At 35.1% G+C, this 27595-nt stretch overlaps 1 protein-coding gene across 1 annotated transcript in view; it reads right to left on the reverse strand.

Moving 5' to 3' along the window:
* Positions 1 to 890: 890 nt before the first annotated feature.
* The window catches only part of LOC118741376 (lipase 3-like), a 32517-nt gene continuing 5812 nt past the window's right edge, over positions 891 to 27595 (reverse strand). Inside the window, exons 2-6 of the mRNA XM_036473328.1 lie at positions 9026 to 9203; positions 8444 to 8655; positions 8209 to 8358; positions 7937 to 8095; positions 891 to 2645 (exon numbers count right to left, since the gene is read on the reverse strand). Of these exons, the coding sequence (XP_036329221.1) occupies positions 1566 to 2645; positions 7937 to 8095; positions 8209 to 8358; positions 8444 to 8655; positions 9026 to 9203 (1779 nt within the window). The 3' untranslated portion in view covers positions 891 to 1565. The remainder of the gene's footprint in view (positions 2646 to 7936; positions 8096 to 8208; positions 8359 to 8443; positions 8656 to 9025; positions 9204 to 27595) is intronic.

Raw genomic sequence — 27595 nt, forward strand, 5'->3', positions numbered from 1 at the left:
GTAGGTTAGGTGGATAGCAAAGCGATTATTAAATGTATTTTTTATGCATATTTACTTATTGTACATTATGTTTGATTGGTATGTATGCTGGTATGCAAACACACACACACATACTACTCGCAATTCGGTAGAGATATATTTGTTTGTTTGTCATCACAGTCAATATTTGTGAGTAATAAATAAAAATTGTAAAACAAAAGCTAACAAAATAATCATAGACTTACATAACTAAGAAAATAAAATAAAAAATATAAAAAGCAAGATGAAAAACAAAAACAAATTTAATTGAAATAAAAATATTATAAAAGCTCAAAAGAAAAGTTTGGGGAAAGCGCCCTAAGAATTAAATTTCTAAGCGACTTCACAAACAGGAGGAGGTTATCAGTTCGTCGGAATATTTTTTTTGTGTATGTTGGACCGCATTAACCGATTTCTATAATTATTTTTCTTTGTAAGGAAAGGTGTTGCCTCACAGGTAGTTCCATACTAATTTGGTTTTAAATCCGATCATTGGATCATGAAGAATTTAACGATAATCTTAAATTTTTATATGAGAATTAAAAATTACTTGTTTTATTTATTTTTTGGATTTGAATTCTTTCGATGTAAGCAAGTCTACCCTTTATCTTTCGTTGTGTCTACCAAGAGAGTTAAGCTTGTTAAAAGTGATTACATTTCCCAAGAGAAAAAAGAATTTCGGTAGTTTCTACGTAAATTTAATGGCATAAACTTTCAACTGAAATACGCTGGAATACTTCCCTACACTGAGAGAAAATGCAGCTGAATATATTTCTCTCAACATAAGATTTGATGGCTACACAAAAAAAATTTCTATAACCAAATAATTTGCTGAGAGAAACATATTTTAATGAAATAACTAAATTCTTTTATCAGTGTAAGGTTGTAGGTCCAAAAAATTTAAATTTTTTTTTAGTTTTTAAGTCATCTAAACAAATACCGGTTGCCAGTCCGGAAGTGCCTCTAAAAAGAGGAGATAACCCTTTTTATTCGAAGACTACGATTTTGCTATGTCATCTCTTGCAGGTAGAACTAGTGGCAACGAAGACCCTAATTTCTCTATACCCATAGAGAATATAGCCTTTGTTACTCAAATCCATTTGTAAAAAAATTTATTTGGCAACCGTTCTGTCGCTAAAATAGTTCTTGCGGCTCAAGCTCTTGCTCCACAGGTTGTTATAGGTTGGCAAAACATTGGAGCTTGGGTGGTCACGTCCACTGTTTTCTCTATAGAATTTTGGCTACAAGGATAACTTCCGCATACCTACATTAAACACAATATTAAAATTAACTTTTGTGATGCGATCAAATATTGATTTACAAGGATCAAAGCGAAAATAATCTAAACATAAAAAATAAAAATTGCTAAAAGCAAACGTGAATAAACCAAAGTGTGGAATTCTGAAAATGAAAAAGGTTAGCCAAGCTATCTATGAAACGAAAATAATTAAAAAAAAAAAAAAAATCAAATACGCAAAAACTTAAAATAGACATATAACACCTAACTAAAGCGTTGCTAAAACTAATGTAAATCAGGCACGCATGCCTCACGCGCTCGCTGGCACATGCGGCCTTTCAAGCAAGGCCATTACTGTCGTCACTTCCGCATTGAGCTCGGTACTCGAATCGCCGCCTGACCACTGTGGCGTGGTACTTGTGTCTGCTCTAGAACTTTCATCGCCATCAGAACCCTTAGGCGCTTCCGCACCCCCATCGTCCTCTGGCTTATAAACCGGGTGTACGTTCGAAATTATCACAGTTGAATCTTGATTCACATTCGAGTTAGAATCGATGCTAATGGGTGGATTCGTTTGAAAATTCGGTGTCAAATTGGTTATGAATTTTGAACGGGTCCTCGACGTTGTCGTCATTAACAGCAGCGGCAGCGAAGTCGTTTGCGTGGGCATTGGTGTTGTCGCTGGCGTCGGCATGAACTTTGGCAACGCTACGCGCACCGCATGAAGTACGCTATGCGGGTGTAAGCGCACATTTATGCGCTGGCTAGCGCTGCCAATTGTATTCGAATTTACATTGGCGGCTGAAATCGAATGATAATTTAAGTTTGAGTGCGAATGCAAATTGACGCTTCTCTGTTGTTGTTTTGGTTCCACTTGCTGCTGTTGTTGTACTAGCTGCTGTTTGCGCAGCTCTTCTTCTTGTTGCTGTTGTTGTTGTTGCTGCTGCTGCAATTGCGCACCTAACTGTTGTATGCTCGCATTAATTTGTTGCGTCTGCTTTTGCTTATAATTCTCCACGCGTCGAATATTCCTCACAAGGCGATTGTACACGAGCGACTTGACATCGATCGCCCATAAAAAGTCCAAATGATTGAACTTCTCCATGGGCACCAAATATTTGTCAATCACATTGGGCAATTCGCGTGCCAAACGATCGACGCCCGTCGTCGACACCAGCATGTCGTTCATCGAGTAATAGAGTGCGACCGGCACCTTCACCTTGGACAGATCGTAATCGGGTGGGGTGATGCGATTATATTCGAGTTGATTACGCAAATAGCCACGATCGAATTTACGAAAATGTCCCGACTTCATGAGTTGTCCGAAGTGCTCCAGTTGCTTGATTGATGCGCCGGAGGGTGTGTGACTTAGCATGACAGGCAGCATAGTCTGCAAGATATTAAGGAAAGAGTTTAGAAGAGAATTAGATTGTTTAGGACGCGCAAAAAAAATTCAAATCCACAAATATTGAAATATTGAATTTATAACACATAGCGTAGTTTGCGATTCCAAAGTTTTTAAAAATCAGATTAATTGCATTTTCTGCAAACAGAATATATATTTTTCCAATTTTATCTATGAGCCTATATGCTCGCATGCGTTTGCTTCACATGGAAATACTATGTTTTGAGTGACTCCCGCTCCTGCCAGCGAAATAGCAGATCAGTCGCCTGGGAAACAAAAGACTTAAGACACGAACTTGATCATGATTGAAAGCTAGTGAAAAGAGTATTTCGCTTCTTCTGCACCCCAAAATCGCAACCTGTAAATGTAGATGTGTCAGTTCATAAAAAAAATAAGTACACAAATATAGTTTAATTCAGTTTTATCGAAATGTAGAGTATTCAACTGGCTAGGTTTACTTAATGCTTGTTGATCGTCGGCCCATTTTCAAGCGCCCGAGTGGTTTATGCACAACGACAGAGTACAGGGTTTGGCGTAAGAACGATGAAATAGCGAAGCATATTTTAGGGAATAATCTTGCTAAGCCTAGAGGAATATATTTCGGTTTATCTGCAGTTGGATCTACTAAAATTAAGAGTTGAGGTCAGCTTTTATTACGGAAGCTAGCCGGAAGGTTTTCAAATGCTGGCGAATTTCTGCCAAAAATTTTGCATACCTTGTTCGCATCAACGCATACCTGCACCTTACAAAAGTGTCAATTACCGCGAGACCAGCCTTTTAATGGTTGCTTAAAAGGTTTATCGGGCGTTTTGTGTGAAAAGCTAAGGCCCACCGTGATAAAAATTAATGGTCTAGCCTTATATATGGGTACCGCCTTGTATTCATTAAACGTGAAATCTTGGAAAAAGGCTTACGAGGAGAGGATCGACTCACATCATCACTATTTTCATTTCAAACAGTCGGCAGAATTCGTTACAGCCTCTTCGAGTTGTGCGATACCAAATGAGATTACAGACAGGGAGACTCTCCATCGTGGGCTTTCTTTAACCTGATGCTGGTGAATATAATAAGCGCTGCATAGTTAAACTGGTAAGAATCAATCTTTTATAAACTATGGGTATCAACAAGCGCATAGTCTGTTCTGTATTTTTCAAGTGGGTGAGTCTGAGATATCCTCTGCACTCAGAAGACTGTGGGCAATCATAGTTTCGACGCTGTCGAGTTTATATAGCGGCAAATCTGCTGCACTTGATAGTAGTTTGTTGAATAAGGAAAATGAATTAGCAACAAGAGTTTACGGGATGTACATAGCTCAGTGGTTAACGCTTCTGACTTTGAACATCGATTACGCAGGTTCGATCCCTCACTGAACAACACTACCCTTCAGGTTGGGAAGTTTTTAAGCGACCTAGCTGAACTCATTTAAATAGCCGAGTTTGCGTTGTATTTCGTCATTTAAGCGGGTGTTTTTTTTTGTAGCACGGTTGCAAAATAATGCACTTATTATTCATTTCAGCACCAACATAGCGCGAATCAGTCGAACAATGATCACCTCAATAGATACATATGTACTATACATATGTATGTATGTACATGAGTGAAGTGCCAAACATATGGAATAATAATTATCTACGCATTGGTTACATAGAGTCAAACAGTGCCCTCTGTCATATCTGACATTTCCTACAGTAATGCGGTGCCATAGACATCCAAGTGGCATTGTTTGCTCTATTTACAGCTGCATTGAATGCAACATAATTGACGCACCCATAAACAGGCATACCGCCGGCATTCGGCGGTCTTCTATGCACTCGTCAGCCGGATGTTCAAATTTGGTGACTGATGGGTGAGCGTTGCATGTTAATGTGATAACGCTGTGGGTAAAATTCGCAAAATTCACAATGCGATACGAAGCCATACTTCCACGAAGCAAACTGGCATGTGCACATACATACATTCGTACCATATGTACTAGAGGGCTGCATGAATTCATTCAAACTTTCAGCCAAACAGAGTACAGTCGATTTGAATATTTTACTTCACATACAAAACACTTAGCGTTTGGAATTTTGTAAGTTATGAATAGATATACATTTTGTTTCAAATTTTCTACCTTCAAATGGAAGAATGTGAATGAATAAATGGAAAACATTCAAATCGTTTAAACTCATTTCGGTAAAAGTTATTTCTACAAACAGGTTTTTTCGTATTGTAAAAGGATCGCAGCAATAAATGGTGTAAGTTCCGGTCACGTATTTTAAAGTATTAGAAAAGGTACTACTTATTTACTACTTTTAATCCGTTTGTGCATACTATTTCAAATTAAATTTAGAAAAATGTAAAATTACAGGCTTATAAGCCTGAATATATGTTTGTATCGTTAGCTCCATATATTGTAACTTGGACATATATTGTAACTTATAAAAAAGTAAAGCAATTTCCTATAAGACTGTAAATGATTTTTTAAATAGGTTAAAACACATAAATATCGATAATATTAGCGAAATCGTAATTTAACCATACTGCGGCTCTATTCTAGTGTGTCAGTAGTCCATTTGGCTCGATATTATGACAATGCAGCAAAAGATATTTAATATAAAAAAAAATCGCCTTTCCATACAATTTTTGTGTACGTCTCTCTTTCCATTGATTACCACGATATCTTTTATATTTTATATTTTGAGGACACAAATTATACCAATCCAGCAATTTTAAGTATTAATACAAGTTCTTTAAAAATCGCGATAAAACGAAATACTAAAATGGAGTATTTTAGATACTATTTCCCAACGAATAGTAGTATAAAAATTAATATCGGCAGCACTGAAAATAAGCATGCCGATCTTGTCAAAATTACAACAAACACGTCGCTACTGACAACACCTTGTTATTATTCCACCATGGCAGCAATACATACATACATACATATGTATGTTTGTACATATGTGCACAGAAAAAATAATTTTGGATAGTCATACAAAAAATTTGTCATTTATTTCAATTCAATTTATTTTCACTTTGTTTGAATATTCTAATGTCGACACATATGTATATCGGAACAGGTATTCACTCAAATTCCAAAAAATTTTAGGCCAAAATCATTCATTCGTTTTGTATATGAATAATTCAAAAGACGTTTTGAATGAATTAATGCAGCCCTCTAATATATACATAACTATGCTGTAAGGCATAAAAAAAAGATCAGTGCCTATGACAAAGACAATGGATTAACGCTTGATACTATCATGCATACAAGAGTGCTCAAACGGTGGGCGAAGCGTTTAGGTTTTTGTTGGCAGCTGTCACAGCTCCACATTGTTCTAGCTGTGCAATTGCAGATCAAATGATTTCTCGAATTATTACTGAATTTTGTATGCGTGTATGTATGCTAGTTATGATCGCCAATTATGCAACAGCAAACATAATCGTGATACTTACATACATATATCTTATTAATATATATTCAAAACAAAAACATTACACATACTCCAATGTGCATACTTAGTAGTCGTTCATTTGATGTCTGCCTAGCTCTCGCCAATTATTTGTTTATTTCTTTACATTTACAGGCAGTGCACAAAATAAAGCAAAACAATTAAATGTTGGCAACGCCGTCAGCTGTGCATTCGTTTGCGCGCACCCGTCGTCAGCGAAAGTTAATTCAGTGGCATTTAGGAATTTTAAGTGACAAAATTGTTGGGGTGTGTGCTAAGTGCTCTATGCATTATTTACATACAAATGTACATAAATATTTATGTATGCATGTAGGTGTTCGCACTGCGCTCTGCTGTACGTGCAAAGAAATTATTTATAACAAAATTATGTCACCGCATGCGGGGTCTTTGACATGCGAACGTAATTTGTGATGACCTGCTTTGATAAAAAACAAAAATTACGCATTTACATGGTGATGAAGTGATTATCATAAGATAATCGGGCCAATTGTTAGTTGAATTAAATTAAATTGATTGACATATTTATTTATGTTTTGAAAATGGCTAGGTTAATTAAAGAACATATTACATATATCAAATGCCAAAGTTGTTATAATAACGCTAGTATAAGATGACTTAACATCATATGACATACAAGTGATGATGTGATTATCACATGACATTTGAACTAGAAAAAATTTATGTTCTATTTTCCGTGGATATACAGATTTGAGAGTTATGAAAACGACAGAAAATTGGAGCGTAATTGACTATTCGTCATATTGAAAGGGGCTGAACTGAAGACCGTAAGATGGCTTCATGATATTGGCCACATCAAAATCTGATCACAAGGGTACTGTACGCATTCCCGCCAACTTGAGGCAAACACGCGGCCACGCATCTAAGTTATAACTAATCTAAGCTATTACTACTCGGACTTTCAAAATTAATAACTTCCTAATTGTTCCTATAAGGCAAAGATGAACTATGAATAGATCTACGTTCTTAAACTTCAGGTATTGTCCGATCCTATGACGATTTCCAAACCATAATTCTGCTCCTAGAAATTTCTTTATAGCAAATTTTATAAACCCCCTGATTAGTGGGCGATTTTTTTTTCGAGATGATCGACCCTTCGTTCTGTCTCAAATACATAAGTATCACTCTGGGTTTTCAAAGAACAAAGTACGGTAAACTTAATGAAAATTCGAAATAAATATACTTAGGATTCCTTACACGACAAAGCGTCATTCACCAGATTTCCGCAAGGCATGGGGTAGAATATGCTTAATATTTATGTGTGCCCTGTATATCGAAGAATAGGCGTTAAATATGAATCAAGAGAAAACCGAAAATACGGACGCTTTCCTAGGAAGGTTTGCTTAGATTTTCGAAGTGATCGGAATAAGCTGAGCTCTTCCTAAGAGCAGTGCACCTATAACACAGGAAAGTCATGGAGGAATCTGACTGCAGAATTTAGGGAGGGCTTTTCCAGAATAACTAACAATTCATGTAATACAGTGACTCAAAAAATTATTCACATCAAAATTTCAAATATTCACAATGTTTTTAAGTTAAATTTTTCAGAAAAAAAAAACATTTTTGAAACTTTGATTTATACGATTTTGGCTAAAGCATGAACATTGTTCTTATAGAAAAATAACAAAAAATTTTACTTAAAAACATGTGAATACTTGTTTGAGTCACTGTATATATGTAAGTTCTTTGAATATTGCGTGCGACATTGCGTACCGGCAGGAGTTTATCTGTAGGAAAATGTATGTACATATGTAATTCACACAACACACACACACACACACACACACACACACACACAAATACCTTGTTCAACTGCTCGGAATTATAGCCGGCCACCAGAAACAGGATATTCGAACAGACGTCCTGTGTCATTGCATTGTCATGACACACCACCTGGCTGTGATCCACAAACAACTTTGTGTTGGGCATAAATTCAGTAATGCGTAACATGCGCGTCGCCGCCTAAAAGCAGAGAAAGAAAAAATTTCAACAAAAAGAAACAGCCAGCAAAAAAAGCGCCCAACGGCAAGTAGTAAGCCGTTATCCTGTACGTATCGTCTGCAAAGCATACGCACCGTGAGGAAATCCAGAAAAACAACCAAAGTACGAAACAGTGGACTCTTCATGTCCGAGATGAAGGCGATCGGCGCCAATGCGTGCATGGAGAGAATTTTTTGTGTGTAGGAGGGCTGCTCCGAACAGAGGACCCAAAAGACGGCGGTGCCCTATGGAAAAAAAACAAGCAAACAGAAACGTTAAGGGAAAAGCAATCACCGGAAAGGAGCATTAAAAAGTGGCAATGCAACTCACCTGCGAGTGTCCCACGTAGTGCAATTGGTCGTAGCCTGTTTTGCTGAGGATATAATCGATGTTTGCCGGCAAATCGTATTTGCCCATTTCGTGAAAGGTGAAATCCCAAAATTCCTGGTAATCGCTATTGAGGCTGGTGTGATTTTTCGAATAGCGATTGCCACGCGCATTGCCCATCCACACATCGTAGCCCAGGTCGGAGAGCATGTAACCTATTGGCAATGGGCGCAGATAGCAAGATAAGAGCATAGGGAGAGGTGAAAAAGAGCAGGGAAAGAAATAAAAGTGAATGACTGGTTAGTACAACTCACACTCACGTACAAACAAATGCATACATGAGATACACGCGAGCGCATCAAAAACACAGAAAGTTAATTAAAAAATCCCCGTAGGGCTGAATGCGGCAAAGTTGACGAAGGCGCGCGCAAAGAACTGAATGCATGAAAAATGCAAGTCTGTATACAAATATTTAGGCTTACAAAGTGTAGCATGTGTGGAGAGAGTGAAAGAGAATGGGGGGGAAAAAAATGCAGATGCAAAAAAGCACTCCATGGAGTGAATTTGTGCGACAACACAACTCACCCAACCCCGACTTGGGCCCCATTAGCACCCACGTGGCCGACGTGTCCAGTATGCCGTGCATCAGCAGCACCGGCTGTGCGCCGCGCTTCGGTATGCGATGCATCTCCAGGATATAGCCATCCTTTGTCACCACGGTATGCGTCTCCGATGGATAACCGTACTTGCGTATTAATTTCGGCTGCAAAGAAATGGAAAAACAATGAGTGTGTAGTGTGAGAAATCAGCGTGAAAAATTTTTAGCGTCACTAAGAAGCTAATTTTCATTTACGTAAATCCGTCCATAATTCTTTTTTTTTGTCCACATTTTATTAGGAAGGAAAGGAAGTTTGATTGAGACTTCTCCTATGCTCTCTTATTACTTTATTTTACTACATATCTCAAAATATTATCGTAAGTGAATTGAAAATAATCAATCAATACTGATTTGGTTATAGTAAAGTGATTCGATCATAGTTACCAAATCTTGTTGTTGCGAGGAAAATGTTTACTTATTTGACGTAAGTAACTAAACTCTTTCCCTGGGTGAATGCCTTAATGTCGCCAGTAAGGTGTGCCCTTCAAGCGCTACATGGCAGGCTTGCTTCAGATGGTTGCTGGAGAAGGGACCTTGCTAAATTAAGCGGTAATTATTTAGCACTAATATGCGATTTTTCTCAACACATAGCAAGAGGAATAAGTACACCTAGATGTGTGGCAATTTGGAAACAATCTCCGCGCATTTTTAAGCGTGATGACATACTTTTATTTGTTTGCAATTATTAATGCCAATAAAGGTAAAGGCGGTCGTTGGTCAGGCTGGGCATTTTGGCCAACGATACACAACGCCTGAATACATTTGTATGGGTACATACTTATTAGCCTACATATAGCTATTTAGACATTTGTGCATATATACTTACACTTAAATCTGTTGGTTTCTATTGCCAATTTGAGAATGCCAGCTAAGAAACTGCAGAAACTGTTTTGAGATGCTGAAGCAGCTTTGGGTTACTCATAACTTTTTTGTATCTACATGTTGTTGTATATGTATATCTACATATGTATGTTAACATTTGTGTACGTTTTTTTTTCTTGGGCTGTTATTGTTTTTTTGTTTCCTTTGCCACCGTCGGATGTGCCATTTTCATGGTAACACAAAGTGTGTCAGGGAAGTGTTAGTGCAGAAAAGTAACAAATCGGCAATGACCGCACACACATACACACACACACACACACACATACACACACACACACAAATGCACACCAAGCTGCCGAGCGCACCAAGATCACAGCTTCTGGATGTTTATAAGCAGTTAATCAATATCTTGTTAGCCGCTGATTTTCGTAAGCCATGAATTAGTTTGTTAGTTAACTCAATGCTAAGTTAGATTAGTGTTTGGCATCGTGAGAATATGTGAAAGTAATTAGCATTTGCGATTATTTGTGAATTAGACTGTTAGGCAATGTAGCCACTTTGATTAAAAATTGATTGCATTTTTTTACGACTCGCAATGTGGAAAACGCGTTCGTGCTTTGTAGTAAAAATCGCATAAAAATGCTATTTCATTTTATGCCAATTGAACTTTTAAAACCTTGATTGTTGAACTTCAAAAAATGAGGATGAGTGTATCGCAGACCTTTGGCATTACTCGGCTATTTGTGGGAGTGGGGCCGGTCCAACTTAAAAATAAATTAGTCTGATTAGTTTTAATTTTATAACGCCATTTTAAACATATTTATCTATCGATATGTTTATCGATGAAATAATTATAATTCTTATCGTTTTGCAACTGAATATGGTCAGCAAACAAGGGGATGCCTGAGCAATATTCTCGACGGCTGTATAAGGCTGTACTATATGCCAATGCCATTAAGGATAGTGGGGGCTGCTTACTAGCCGAAGGCTTAAAGAGACCATTTGCCTGAACAGTATCGCGTCTGCTAAGGTCGCTACTTTGGTCATAGCTGGTTCACAAAATACTGAAGCAAATACAAAGAGAATTTGCTGAACTTTGTTGCTCCGTCATAGTAAGGAGAAATTGTGTCTCGGAAACATTAATGTTTTCAATTCGATTCATCGAATGTATTCCGATGTATCGATTAATGCAATATTATTCGACGCATCTATGTATTTTATTCGATGTAATTCAATAAAGTTTTTTTTTTTTTTTTGAAATTACAAGGAACACGACGCATCGGAATAATACTGGAGAGCAGAATGTCAAAGAAGGTCTATGCGGAGTGCATGTCATACGGTTACAGTAGTAGTATGTGTAGTGTCAAAACGTTCTAAACAGATCGTGTACGAGATTCCGGATCGGTACTTCGAGATGAATGAGAGCGCATGAGGATGACTAATTCTGAGGTTATTTACACTGATATATCGAAAATGCATAAGCATACAGGCACTGCGTGTACTGCGCGAAACTTGAGATTAGATAGACTTTAAAGCTGGGGACATTAAAGTTGTTGTAACATTTTTGAAGCAGAAGTCTTAGTCTTAAATTAAGTGTTGAAATAATGAGCTTAACCAATTATCAATAAATATATAAAGCGAAAATAAGAGAAAATGAAATGCCCAAACAAATACCCCAAAAACGATTTCTTATTACTTTATATAATGTTCTTTTTATTAAATTCAAATTCATCAAACCTACCATCATAGCCAATCCGCGTATATGTATCTGAAAAACGATAACAACCATTAACAGCATAGCATATTTTTTATCGCATTTCCTCATTTCTTTGCCAAGGTTAATTGTAATGCGCGACGCATTTGTGCATTTGTGTTTACATATATGTATGTAGCAATGACTGTATGTACGTAAGGGTGGGCCGGAATTTGTTTCCACCAGCCACCCCTAGATCTAAAGAATACCAAAAATAAGGAGACACTTATTTTTTTAATTTGAAATCGGATAATATTTACCCGTGCTGCCGGGACTTTGAAGTTTCCCATGTATTTTACATGGGGAAAATAAGCTTTTTCGTAAAATTGCTATAAAATCGGTAAAAATAAATATTTTTTGTTCGAATATGACTATTTCCCTTCAGAAGCCTACTAGAACAACAAATTTTGGTATATAACAGATAGGATTATCGGTTATTAAACCACACTCAGTAAAATGTTTAAGTTAAATAGGCATGGTAGTATTATTTTTTGAAGACTTATGAAGGGAAGTAGTCTTATTCCATAAAAAAAAATGTATTTTTAACTATTTTTTTTATCAGTTTTACGAAAAAATTTATTTTCTCATATGAAATATATGGGAAACTTCAAAGCCCCGGCGGCACGGGTAAATATTACCCGATTTCAAAATAAAAAACTACGTGTCTCCTTATTTTTTATATTCTTCAGTTCTGGGAGGGTGGCAGCAGAAAAAACCAAAAAACTTGATTGTCCTTCGTATTTTTGGACCACCCTTATGTACATTGCCATGTATGAATACGTCACAACGTCGGTCGTTGCGCACTGCAAACAGCTGAGCATCACTTATCAACCGCCGAGCGTCAAGCGCCAGCCACTTAGCGGCCGTTTACCGTCTGCTTTGGGCACCGGTCAGACAATTTGTTTTACATTTTTAAAGCCCAGTTGACCGTAATTGGCATCTCAAGTGTTTTTGTCTTTTTTCATTTTTTTTTTTTATAATTTTCATTGTTTAATTTTTTAACTTTGCTTGATTGCTTTTCGCCAATTACGGTGTCCGCCTCCGCCTACAATCGAATCGGTGTGCGCTTTTTTTTGCGATCATTCGCTTATTAAGCGATTGATTGATCGATTACGGCGGTATGAATGCGGGTTTTGGTATTTGCAACGTGATTATGCAATTACGTTGTGACTGTTGGCCAGGTAAGGTTTGAGTATTTATGGTATACAGGTACTTTCATATTGTCGATAGTGTGGTCGTTATCGATATCATTTTTGGTACCTTAATCGATAAGTTCATAAGTGATTTTATTTATCGATCGTCATTAATATTATTTATCGGAATTTATATAAGCGTATTTACTTTGTAATAAAGATAATTTATATGAAGATGAAGAAAGAAATAATGAAGGCAAAATTGAAAATAAAAACAAAATGGAAAACAATGAAGAAGATACATTATACATATATATATATATGAAATGGGGTAACTGAAGGGGTAAGAAAATTCAGTCATCAGTAATTTACTTATCGAAAGTTATGAAGTTTCTTATCGCCGTTTTTTTCTAGTTATCGAAATATATCAGAGCAACCATGTTCATTAAGTTATTGGAATGTATCGAGTTATTGAAATTGATGTATGTTTATTGAGTTATCAAAATTTTTCGAGACGCAGGTACTTAATTGTTACAATGTACCGATAGTTATCGAGTTACAAAAATTTATCGGACTATCGAAATTTATCAAAATAATGAAATTCTATTTTATATGATATTTGTTGAATAATCAATATTTATAATGCGATCAAAAATTGCAAAGTTATCGAAGTTTATCGAAATCACGAAATTTATCAAGTTGTACCGAGTTCTTTCAATTTATCAAGTAAACGATATTTATTGTTTTGTCGACATTTGTTGGTTTTTATGGAATTAAAGTTTTTGGAATTCTCAAAGTGTATATCGGCTTATAGAAATTTCTAAATTACATGAATTTATCGAGCTATCACTATTTATTCAGTTACCAGAGTGTAAATCAGGTTATCGGTATATATTGAGAGAAGGAAAATTTTGAGTTATCGAAATTTATCCAGTTCTGGAAACACACAGTTATCTAAACTTATCGGTAGCTATCAACATTTGTAGAGTTATCGAATTTTATCGAGGTATCGGGATTAATTGTTTTTGAAATTCATCGAATTCTCCCTAATTCACCCTAATTGTAAACAGTGTTAAATCGTAGTCTGAATTTACCCCACATGAATTTGAACCTATTGAGTTTCTCAAATCACTTGGTAATGGAAAAGTCCAATTTCTCAAGAAATCTAAAAATTATGATGGCTCTTTTATCAATGCAGAAAAATCTCATTTTAGTTTTGCTAAAATTAATTCTGATTATCTTCGGGAGCACAACAGTTACCCCATTGAATTTTTGAACGATTTATCTGACAGCGGATTGCGGAAGTTTTAACTGGCATTTCAAGTGGATTGCAAATATGAATCCCTCGCTTACATTTGTCCTATTTTGGCACTCTTTTACCTTTTTCGTTCCAGCGTAAACAGTTTCCAATCATTCCCGCTTCTTGTCTTTCCTCATGGAAAATTTAATGCTAGCTACCGTCTTCGTTCATTTGTCAGATTGCGGTTCTAAATTTCAGATACTTAAGACCAAGGTCATTTGTTTGACGACCAAAGGGTTTTCATAAAAAATATCGGTTATGGAGGAATTGTTGCCCGTTAAACTGTAACGCTAATTAAATATTAAAAAGAAAAGATATGAAAAGTTTTAGTCATGTTTTGGTGCCAAAGCAGGAGATATTTTCCAGTACTTTTGTGCTTTATACCTTATACTCTAAAAAACTAGAAAATCTGTCGAATTTCGATGGTAACTGGAACTCCTAGTTTTTTTTTATTTAACATACCAATCGAGAGTTGACTTTGCAAAAATCCAACCTAAATGTAATTTGGCTCCATAATAATACCAACATTATGGCGCTTACACTTTTGATAAGACTTTGGTCGAGCTTCTTCTCCAATTTGCGGTATGCGTTACACAAAAGAAGGGGCCTAAAACTTTACGCTGCCCTCGAACGGGAATTTTTTTATAAGAAGCCTTTTCAGGGTAGAAATATAACCGTAGGTTTGCCATTGCCTGCCGCGAGGGGCGACCGCTATTAGAAAAAAAAAATTTTCTTTCTGGATGTTGCTCTGAACAGGGATCGAACCTTTGTCTCGGCGAGTGGCAGGTGACATATTAACCACTCACTCAGCCCGGCAGTCGCTTTATACAATTAATAATATTTCGGAAAAAGCTTATCAAAAGGAAATCTTACTAATATGGGTCAAAAGTCAAAATCAAGGTCAATTAGCTGATAACTGGAATGCAATTGAGAAATCGGAAAACACAAAGCGTGTGCCACTACCTCTTCTCAACAAAAATGGAATTAAATCAAATAATAAAGCTGTTTCAATTCCGCTCCTACAGACACAGACAGTGCATGTGACGTTATTGACATTATTAAACACCTCTGCGATTTCGATTTATGAATTCGAACAAATGCAATATTTATGCGACCGGCTTTGTGATGGCGATTATAATGGCAATATACAAAAGATAGCAACAAATGTCGCAAATGGCCGCAAGTTACTGAAGCAGAAATAAAATCAATAACACTAAACGTGAGCGCATACCCTGCAGGAAAGGCTGAGCTTAAGTCGTGTTCAACAATCTATTATTTACAAAAATGTTCGATAAAACCACACTAGGCTGGTTTCGCTAGTATTTTGTGTACGCACACATACACTTATTTTGTTACCGTAAAAGTCTTATTTACAGGTATATTCTGCTGGTCACAGATGACTTTGTAATCGGAAAATTTGATTATCAAAAAATCTTACCAGTTCTTGTCCACGCGATTTTAGGTACGTTGCTAATGCAGTTAAAATATTCAACAAATCAGCTACGAGGGTTTAAAAATTGACAGAAACTTTATTTAGAGATTACAGAATTTTTGTTACCAGCGCAGAACAGTCCTGCTAGCAGAAATTGCATCTGAAAAAATTTATTTAAATGTTGCAAAAGCTACTTGTGCTTACCGCAATTAACATGATTCGGAAAACTAACTTTTTGGTAAAAAATTCTATGGAAGACTTATTCAATTATTGTCGATAGCCACCCAATTAAAACACCATAATTGCATAATTGCATTTAAATCAAAAACCCTTACCCTCTGCTATTGTTTTTTTTTTGTTTTCAGTAAAAACGCACCGCATCGCACCAGGTTGATATTACATATTGGATTTCCCTACTGGGACTTTGTTGCTGGTGTAAGAAAATACCAGTCACAGCGACCGAAAAGACTAAAAAATTATCAAAAATCGCAGACATTTATAGCTGACGTTTTATGAATATGTAGTAAGCTTGCTTGGAAGTGCGAAAAGCGATAAAATATATCGTCGTTTAAAGTACAAAACCGCATATCAAGAAAATGCAAAACTTTGTATGTGAGGTTGCCTTAATTTTATAGGAGAAAGTAAACTTGTCTTATTTTAAAATGGTTCTGTCTTTTGTCCCCAATTATTTCTTCATTTTAACCGACTTCCAAAAAAGGAGGAGGTTTTCAGTTCGTCGGAAAATTTTTTATTAAATTTTTTTTTTGTTTTATGTATGTTACCTCATAACTTGGATCACGTCAATGTGTCTTAGAGGTGGTCCCATACTAATTTGGTTTAGATCCGAATATTGGATCATGAAATATTTGTATATATATATTTATATATATTTTTTTATATGAGAATTTAAGTCGGTTTTGTTTTTTGCTTAAAAATTATTTGTTATATCTAAGTATCGATATTTTAGTATGAATAGCTTAGGGGTTGATGGCAGGAGCTACCGGTGAGCAAATATCTTTTACGTGGTTTTTTATTTTAAACCGCGATATATGTATGCATAAATGATTATGACCGAAAGGTAGTGAAAAAAATATTCGATGAAGGAAGGTAAGAAAAACTTTGGTAGAGCTAGAAAAATAAGAATTTGAAAAAAAAAACGAAAAGGGAAACAGAAGATATATGCAAGACTCTTTATTTGCAATTTCTCGTAAAACCAATGGGTGTGTGCTACGGGATACAACCTGAAAAGAAGATGAATAACATACTTTAGAATACTATATATTTGCATACCTATGCCAATGGTGATTTGGATTTTGTGAATTTATCTTTTGCTTATCGACGGTAGCGGCCTTTGATTTATTAAAAGCACTTTGAAGATGCTGCTAATGAATATACCTATAACTATCATATGATTTGATGGTTAACTTGATTATCTGCTTGGAAGCACTGAATGTAGGAGCTATGGGAATGAGTGTGAAATGGCATAAACTGGCAAATTAGTGATTAAAAGATAAATATTTATAGCATTAAAATGTAGAAATTACAAGGAGCGCGAATGATAACCGTACTGTCTATCTACAGTGTGCGGTTTTCCTAGAAGCAGTTTACAAAAGAATTAGAATCGTGGAAATATGTGTATATCTATTCAAAATTTGTACTGCACCTTAGTCCTTGGCCATTTCTCTCTCTTGCAAGCGATATGATACTGTGAGGACATTCAAAACAGGTGACCAGGCAACTTCTACACATAAAGTGGTCGAAATTAAAATGGTCTATGACAGGGTAGACAATATGAATAATTTTAACACCATTGGTGAGAATAAGATAATAGCCATAAAAGTATACTAAGTATTATGTAGTAATGTATATTTAATTCATTTAATTCTGTTTTTGAAGCGAACTTTTGCATCTAAATAAGCACATCAATGCCTATTTTTATTTAAAAACATGTTTTCCACTTGTACCACTTTTTCGCAACGTAGGTACGAGTATTTAGCATATATGTACATATATTTTTGCAATATGGATGGTGTGAAGAATTGCGAAATAGTACATACTGCGTTTACGGACAACTGCGATGGCGGTAGTCAGTGTTGCCACACTCGCAAAATAAAATTTAATAAAATCTTTCAAAAAGTTTAACAAATCCCGTTAAAATTAAGCAACTTATTTAACGGGTCTTAATAACATGAAAAATGCTTGTAGTAACTGTTTGTTCTTCCTGAGCTTGGTAAATTGGCTATAAAAATAAAAAGTAAGCAGGTAAGTAAGTAAAGGCTCTCTAAGGTCGAGATTTGTCGTCAAAAATAAGGACTTTATAGTCAGTTGATTAATTTGAAGCGATTTCATGGTAGAAGTACACTCGGAGGTTTGAAAAAGCGACGACCGCAGATTGGGAACTTTATATGGGATCTGGATGTGACAGTCTTCCCAAAATCAATTTGAAAATTTTTTTCATGAATTTTTGAAGAAAATTATCCCTTTTGACTATTTTAATAAGCAAATTTAGCAAAACGAAGAAAGGCTTAACATTTTAACAGGCAGGAGGAAGTTAATCAATTTTGCTTAAATTTAAGCAAAACGGCAACGCTGATGGTAAAAGATCTGATTTGTAAATATGCCTTTTCCACATATTCATGTATGTACATACATACATATATACATACATATGTAATACAAATAAATAAATGAACGAGTACAAACTACATAAAGAGATTTGTTGCACTCATAACCGATTGTGAAAGAAACAGCGGAGTTGAAGTGGAATTTTTAGCGAACGCGCAAATAGCAAAGATAAATAGAAGAGCAGCTCATAAAGTAGGTATGTCCACACATGTGGGCATACATATGTACATATGCATACATATGAATGTAAGCATATAAAGTAGAAATCTGGGTACATAATATATTATGGGGGTATTCTCCCAGTCTTGCAAAGTCCTTGCTCGGTGCATAGATTGCACGGAATGCATGGTAAAAACTGGTTTAGGTCTGGGATAGCTTTGCAAACCACGCAATCTGTGCACCGCGCAAAACTCAGAGAATACCCCTTATAAATATAAGAATTGCATTTGCAAAAAAAATTAAATATTGATGTAAGTAGATAAGTACGCACCTAAGCTATAGACAACATACTCGTACATACATATGTAACTAATCAAAGCATATGAAATAAATAAATGAAATCAATATACATACATATGTATCTACACATTGGTAAAACACTCGTGCCGCTCGGCGGGCCAGCGCAATGTAAATTACAATGGTGATAATTACAACGGCTAGCGTTATCACGACCGGCTTAGTTAGTTGTTGTTTTAGTCGTACATATGTATGTTTGTACATACGCAAACATATGTTATGCAAATTTGACGGCTTTTGTTTTCCTAATGCCAAAATGACTAAATTTCAGTTGTTAGTTAAAATTTTGTTAGCATTGTTTTTGTTAGCTTAGGGTGCTAATATTTTCGTGTGTTCATTGGTTTATTGACTCGATTGCCCATAACTGTTTTTTTTTGGTGATTTTTGGTTTTTGCTTTGTCTCTTCGCTACGGTCACTTGACAACTTCGATTTTGACATTTATTTACATTCGTTTGACAAATATTTGCATTGGCAATGACAAGTGTACCTTTAAGGGACATACAAGTATGTACATACATATGTACATATTTATGTAGTTTTGTTTGTATAATTGTTTGCAATTTAATTAGCTAATATGATTAAGTGTTCATATCATAACTGAAATGTACAAAATCGCTGTTGAATTTATTGTACATATGTATGTATGTATATACATATGATTACATTTGTTCGGTATCTTCAAACTTTAAAAATTCCAATGCTAGACGAATAATATTGGCCCACATGCCTAAAAAGTCAGCATACGCGCCGACTCGATTTTCAATACAAATTCTTGAGTTTCAGCTCACCCCATCAGTGGAAAAATTGAGCTGAGCTTAAGCTCACTTTTTATGCGTCACACCTATTATCTTAGCAAACTTATTTCACCTATAAATGGTAACCAAAAGGGACATAAGTAATCGCCTGTGCTGATCCCTATAAACGAATATGATCCGAATACTGGGAACTATTTTCCAAACGGACTCTTTTTGCCTTATTTCGTGACCGCATTTTTAAAAGAAACACAAAACATACAAAAATAGATGAAGGTGTAAAGCTCACAAATAAATAATAACAAATGATTTGCAGCGGAGAAGCACACCTCGCAGCTTTCGTTATTTTGTAGGTTTGTAAGCGGAGCTGAACTACTCCTCGAACGTAGACAAATCTCTAGTAATTCAAGTTCAAAATGAAGATCTTAAAATTAAGTATTCGCTCAACCTTAAACGCGTAGGAAAGTCGAAATTGGTGGAAAAAACGGAAAAATTAGTATGGAACGAAATTTTAAATAGCATTTCGTCAGTATAGTATGGAAAGTGCGTAAATGCAAAAAGGCCACAACTAACTAAAATTTTTTATTGAATAAAATTATGTAGGATCTTATAATACGATGAAATGCATCATAAGCAATTAAAAAAAGAATTTTGGATTTTTAGTTGGTTACAGCTTTTTGTTTTTCAGCGAATTTCCTTCTCTAAATACTAATAAAATTCACGTAATACTGAGGCACCTCTTAATGAATGATAATTAAAAAAGTACAACATGAAACTATGTAGTAGTTTATATATAACGACCACCATTTAAAAAAAAAAAAAATGTTTTACAAAAAATAAGATCGATAAGTATTTTTTAATGTAATGCAACGGTCCAGAATATCCTAAATTTTTTAGATGCGGAATAGGAAAGTTTATAATAAAAAAAATCGACTATCAATTATGTAACAGCCTTTTTTATTAATGGAATTTGCGAGTAAAAAACTAACACTTGATGTACTTTTTTGTTATAAAAACTACAAATTTTAAATATTCCAAAGAAAAGTAAATATTTCTTTGAATAACTTAATCTTCTCAACTACTGCGCTATGAACTGTATTTTTAAGAGGAAACTGATAGTTTTTTTCAATATATTCCTTAAGTACTTAACCGACGCGATAAGGCAACGGTATTTGTCAGTATATGATTCTCGGAACTATAGTGAGATAATCATTCGGTGGTCTATAAATATTTACATATGCGTGTGAATATATAGATTAATGAGAAAAAAATACATACTATATAAATACATAAAAACAATAAATTAATAATAATAAAAATGGATTAAAATGAATCTTAGTAAGTGAGCTTTCTTACAGCTCAATTACGACTATTAATTATCTAATGTTTTGATGCAAATTTTTAGTTTAATCAACGGCTGTTATCTTTTCGTAGAGTTCAATTAATAGTTCAATCGCCCTGCGGCTGCATTAATCGGTCATTAATCAGAAAAATGTATGAATGACGAATATTTCAGAATAATGAGCGTTTGATAAGCATAATAAAGTTAAAACTAATGACATTTTCCGGCAATTCCAGCTAAAATTAAAACACAGTTCAGGAAGCGATTATTAAAATCGAATTTTATGGGAATTATTATTGGTGATTCGCGATTTTTTCACGCGTATTGATATAAGTACATATATGTCAAGAATTAATAGGTGATCCTTATTGTTAACGGTATAGTTTTTTTATAGTTATTGTAATTATGAATTTTGTTTATTGCTAAAATGTAAAAAGCCGCTCTCTTAGTTCACATATATTCATATATACATATGCATCTGTATTTAGTATGCATCTCGGAAGGAAATTGTTGATTCATTTATTAAAAAACATAGCTATTTATCATTAATAAACTGTTAATTTTATTCGACGGCATTGGCATTTTAAATTTACATTTTTTTTTTTTCGTTTACAAAATTTATTCGCGCAGAAGAGCCACGGTCAAGGTGGTAATTAAAAAGCGAATAGTTTATATCGGCAAAAAAAAAAAATTTGTAGCGGTCAACAAAGATTTTATTGCTGTACATACAGCCTTCATGAGGCATCTGATTTAATTTGATTCAGAAAACATGGCCAGTAGTTATTTGATACATAAAAACAGTCATTTGTAATTTTGGATACTGGAATTGAGCCTATTAGTGATTACTCTTTTTTTCATGAACAATAAATAAATAATAGTTAGGAGAAGCACAAAAAAAACTAAGTAAACAATCGTCACATACCCGAATACACGTAGAAAGTGATCCCTGGAGTGTCTAGTATTTGAATTTGAGTATTTTTTAGAGATTTAACTGCAGGCAAAAAATGGAATACATACATAAAAAATACAGTTTGAAAAAATATCCATGCCAGTAATTTGAGTACATAACGAGTTTGACATATGTATAAGTAAAATCGTATGTTATTTTGATAGTGTCAGCTCTTTGCCGCTAGAAATTTTGACGGTAACTCAGCACCATATCTCTGTGAAATGAAATGAAGCATTTTACGCTTGAAGCACTTACTAAGCACCAGGAAATTACTGACTAATTACGAGCCCTAATAGAGCAGATAACAGGACACATCCCATGGGAACGATTTATGGTCTTCATAGGTATCATCGAATACGCACTGTGCATATTAGAGCTCTTACTTATCGATTCTTTAGTCGAGTTAATCGATCAGTAAAAGTTCTTTAAAAAAAATAGTTCACTACACCAACCGTTTTCTTTTGACTTTTCTGACTAATCGCTCACCAACAACTAACGGTTAATTTTAGACTTTTCGATTGTTTTATTTCCTTTCAATTAAGTTTTTCACATTTTATGAAAACTTATGCTCATTGATAAAGCCTAACCGCGCTAATAATAATATTTTTATAGTAAAGAACTGTCAGTATTCGAATAATTTCAGTTGGTCGATTTTAAGACTAGTCGATGGTGAGCAGTTAGTCGGAAGTGAACGGTTTGTCGAATTAAGGAATTGCTATTCGACTACCAACCCAAAAAAAATTTGCTAATCTACTAGTAGACTAACCGAATAGCCGGATAGTCTAAAAGTCGACAAGAGCTCTAGCGCTTAACTTCCTTGGAGTATAAAGTAGTACAGAGTATATTCTCTGCAGATGACCGACCTGAGTGCAAATAAAACACAACTCAGACATGCAAGGCTATGACGAAATGGTCGGCTAAATGTCAAATCTTTCAAAAATATACCAAGGTTATTCTGTTCCGAAAATGCTGGTGTTATTGGCGTTTAGCTTAGAGAATGCAAAATGGATGAACCTTTATTATATATTCGACACATTTTTCACAATGGCAATCAACTTAAATATTTTCCCCTGCAGTGGGTCAACAATTGACAAAGTCAATGAAAAGTTGTTTGGTCAAACTTAAAGTTGTTCACTGTACCTGATCGGGATACGCCTGAGCGACGTTGTTGCTGTTGAATTGACAACCCTGCCCATGAACAAGGCAACAAACATCGCAAATGAGCATTAAAATTCGTGCGCTTGTGTTCACCCACATTTGCATGTTCGTTATCAGGTACTAAGTACATACATACATATTTCGCCACCCGCAGCAAATCCACTTGCACCACACAAGGCAGCAGTTGTATATTTACATAATACTGCGAATTAATGCCGGCAGACAGCCCAAAACGAAACAGGTAAGTGAATTCGATACTCGTACTCGAAATAAAAACTTGCTACAAAACGCGGAAATATTCGGATTCGGATAAATAGACATTCATACATACCAATTGCAGTGCATTTTGTCGCTGTTATGGTTTTGCTTTGGTCTTCAGTTTTATTGTGGATGCATTCGGTCTATTTTTGCACGACTTGGCACAATTTCTTTTGCTGATTTTTGTTATGGCCAATATTTTCGTTACTCGATTATTTTTACCGTACATAAATTTCAAGCGTACATAAGTTTAAGTACGTACATGAATATTTACTATTGGAATAGAGTTTTGTAACATCTCCAGCAGCAACAAAGAAAATACATTTTCAACTTTGTACAAATATACTTTATTGAGTTAAAGAAAAATTACCTTACTTTTGAGGGTGAGATGAGGATAATGTTTGCGAAAAATTTAGTTTTTTTAAATTTTGCAAAGTGTATTGTACACCCAGAAAAAACTCAGCTAAAAATGTTACTCTCAACACAGGATTTGGTAACTATAACTAAATAATGCAACTATAACCAAATTATGTGTTGAGAGAAATATATTTAGCTCACTTTTTTTCGGTGTAATTCATCCCCTGTATCGAAGATATACACCTGATTTTTTATATTCAAATCAAAAAATATTTAGAGGTTGCTCAAAGCTTACCACGTACATAGATATTTTATATGGAGGAAAAACCCTTTTTCGTTCAAATGGTGTAGAATTCTTTAAAATCACTATTTTTGATCGGAAAACTCTGTTTCTCCACAGGAGACTTCCACGCTTGGCAATCAGTGAAAATGTTAACCTGGGCCTATGCTGCATTCCATCTTTGATTCGTCTATGAAATCAGCTATGCGGTCTGCTTCTCTCCCCGAATCTAGCCACTGCGGCTAGGGGTTTTTGTGCCACGTTGCTGGTCCAGGTAAAAAATTGGTCAAATGGAGTCGGTGTAAAGTGCTTCCGTATCGATAAGAGTCTATTTTATACCAGATGGGAGCCCACTTAAGGTTCAGAACCTACATTAGGAGGATCACATCGCAACCGTTGCACCAACAACAGCAAAGCTCTAAATTCAGATAAGCGCTTTTTTACGACTTAACCCTTTGTAGGGGCTAGCCAGAAGACCAGCACTGCATATGAAAGTATAAATCAGACAATAGCCGTCTACAACCAGTGTCCAATCCATGAAACTAAGACTACTGAAGCCTTTCTCGCTTGCTCTTCAATGTTGAGCCCTCAGTTTATGGTGTAGACCAACTTCAGGATATTGCGTACTCTATCTCCTAGTTCTGTACCCTTGAATTTAGGTTCACTAAAACTATTTGTCAAAAGCATCAAACCACCTTTTCTGGATTCGCTCTAAGAGCAAAATATACGACTCAGATATCTACATATGCACTTTCTTTAGAGCGTCTTTGAAAATTCCACTTCAACCCGAAAAAATGAGTTTATGCCAATAGGGCAACATCTGCGGTATAAGCCTTCAGATTGGATGTCGGGGCATCTTGGCTGCCTTTCTAATAGTCTTCTTCTATTTTTTGATTGGCATTTATGTGTCAATTTTCTTTTATTTTCTTCAATTGCTGCAAAATTGTGCCAAATCGTTTTTGGCCAATTTGTGGATTGTTTGTTTTGCCTTTGTTGCCATTTCTTCCCTTTTCTCCGGCATTTAAGCTCGCAAATTATTTAGCAAAATGAGTTGGGCAAAAAGTGCTTGCTCTGTTGTTTTATTTGTCTGCTCTCATTGTGTTGCTCTTGCTGTTTTTGTTGTTGTTAAATTGACAGTGACAACTAGGAAGTTGCGATTGTGTAAAATTACATGGATTTATTGAAAGGAGAATGTCAAGCGCTGAATGATTTGCATGCATGCAACCATGAGGCCGATTCGCACACACACACACACACACCCAAACACACCTGGGTAATAACAGCGTACATATTTATGTGTGCAGATATGCATGTATTTAGCATCTTTATTGGCTGGCACACTGAACTTTTAGTGCACCATATTGTTTTTATTATTTTTTTTTTAAATTTTACTGCTTCCTTTTCTTATATAAAAATAAGTGAATGGAGCATTGTGCTTTTAGTTTGACCAAGTACTTACTTATTTACATTTACAAGGTTTTGGCCGCTATCCATTGCGAAAACGTACTTAAGTGGCATAATAACCCATTACTGCTTGCCAATTACGATTAACTTAGCCACGCCATATTATGGACAAACGTGTATTGCACTTAAAAGATATTTGTTTGCAATGTTTAGGAGCATAAACAACTAACATTCTTCCTGGGGACGTTGCGTTTACTAACAGCTAATTTCTTTCGAGTTCGGGGATATTAATCAAATGCACTTGTCACTTTAGACAGACTTTGGTTATATCGAATATTTGAGCTCACCCTCCCGAACCTGGGACAACTGTCAAATCAGTAGGTAACGACAAAAACAAACTACATGCAAGGCGAATGAAAGAAGAAGCAATCAGCTGGTCTAATAACAACACCCTGTATGAATTCGCCTTGAATTGAGTTATATTAAAGATAAATTGATAATTTGTTTTTTAACTTTGTGATAGGAGTGTATGAAAACCACGGCTCTTAAAAATTTTTAGCCAAGATATCTGAAAATTAGAGTCTTAAAGCTTCAAAACAATTTTTAAGTCTCAATACGCCCATTTTTTTTACCGAAATACGGCCTGTCAAAAGGACCGAAAAATTTGGAAATTTTTAAGAATTCGGAGAATCGTTTCTAAAACTTGAATACATTTTCTGGACACACTCTGCAAGATCTTTCCAATGAAACATTTCGAATAGGACCTCTGCATAAAAACTTTCAAATATCGTGCCCACTGTTATGCGCTGTGATTATATGTACATATGTTGGTATGTAACCTGAGCCTGGAGAAAGCCGGAAAACTTTTCAAGGTGCTGACCGTTCAAGCCCTGCCTTAAAATTTTGTCATCCCACAAATGTAAGACAAAACTTTTTAGTTTCCATTGAATTATTTATTTTTATCCGGTTGAGAAACAAAAACACTTGGACTTTTTAAGATATTTTTTCAATCATATTCTAACGTATGTATGTAGATTTCAGCTTTCATAAGCTGTTTTTGCTCTCTATCTTCCTCTCTCTCCTATTTGTCACTTACACTTGGGATTATTAATTGTTTGTATTTTTTCGCGATTTATTACCTACCTACTTACAGCAGTTACGTACATATAAATATGTGCATTAGGGATGTTAATTTTTCGGCTTTTTCCGATCCCGTGATTTTTGGGATGGCGTCATCACAATCCCGGGATACCGGGAGTAGTCCCGGGATTTAGATATTTATTACATTTCAGCAACTTGACTACCATGAAATAAATAGTAAATAAGTGGGTTAGAAGCCTTCTTTTTTATTTAAACTGGCGTTTTTATTTTTTCTCTCTGACCACAGGATTTATTTTGAAAAAAAAATATGAAAAAGATATGAAAAATTTAAATATTTTGGATTCACAAGGACAAATAGGTAATTTTTAAGCTGACAAAGTTAGAACAACGAAATTCGAGGATGTTATCGAGTTTATATAAGCCCTTAACATATAATTTTTTCAAAAACAAATATTGCGAAATTTCAAGTATAAAATTTTAAAATAACATTTTCCATATTTACCAGCCCTTCTGCGCCAGAAACTTGAATCTGTTTGAATTCTACAGGATTTCCTCATTAATTTTATACCCATACTTCTTCTCTAAGCACATTTCTCTGAATTTTTTAAATCATTTTGGAATTACTGACGGCAGAGCGATAACCTAAAAACGCAATTTTGGCCCAGGTTTTCGCGAATATATAGATATTTGTGTTTAAAATTTACTAACGCGCGGTGTTATATGTACTATTTACTGTACTATTTATAACATTATAGCTATTATAGACATTTATAAAAAAATATTAGTTATTAAACAGAAAAAGAATATTGCCATCAGTGCAAATTACAAATCCCGAAAATCCCGGGATTACCTGCCAAGAATCCCGGGATTTTCGAGACCTGAAAAAGTCCGGGATCCCGGGACTAACATTCCTAATGTGCATATAAGATATTACTCCTAATCACAGCTTACTTTATTGCCATTTACACATGCGCTTGTTACTCTTTACGAGCAGGTAGCCTATTTCAATACATTGCAGAAGGAAATAATATTTCATTTAATATGAAAAAAGTATTAACAATGTTGTCAGCTGTCTTTGCAATATTCGCTTTAAAATTGTTTGATTTACCCAATTTTACTATGTCATTTAACTTCTACTCGTTCATCACTTTGACTCTATTCGGTAATCAATGCTTGCGGAACATTACAATACAGCGCTTCAAAAAAAATAAAGACATTTGCCTACATACGCACATGTATGTGTGCATGTACACATACACATAGTATATACTTCTAAGCTTATCTAATGCAAATTCATAACTATTCACATCAATT

The sequence above is a fragment of the Rhagoletis pomonella genome, unplaced genomic scaffold, assembly GCF_013731165.1.
Source record: "Rhagoletis pomonella isolate Grant_MI unplaced genomic scaffold, Rhpom_1.0 Rhpom_scaffold_00006, whole genome shotgun sequence".
NCBI classification, from domain to species: Eukaryota; Metazoa; Arthropoda; class Insecta; order Diptera; family Tephritidae; genus Rhagoletis; species Rhagoletis pomonella.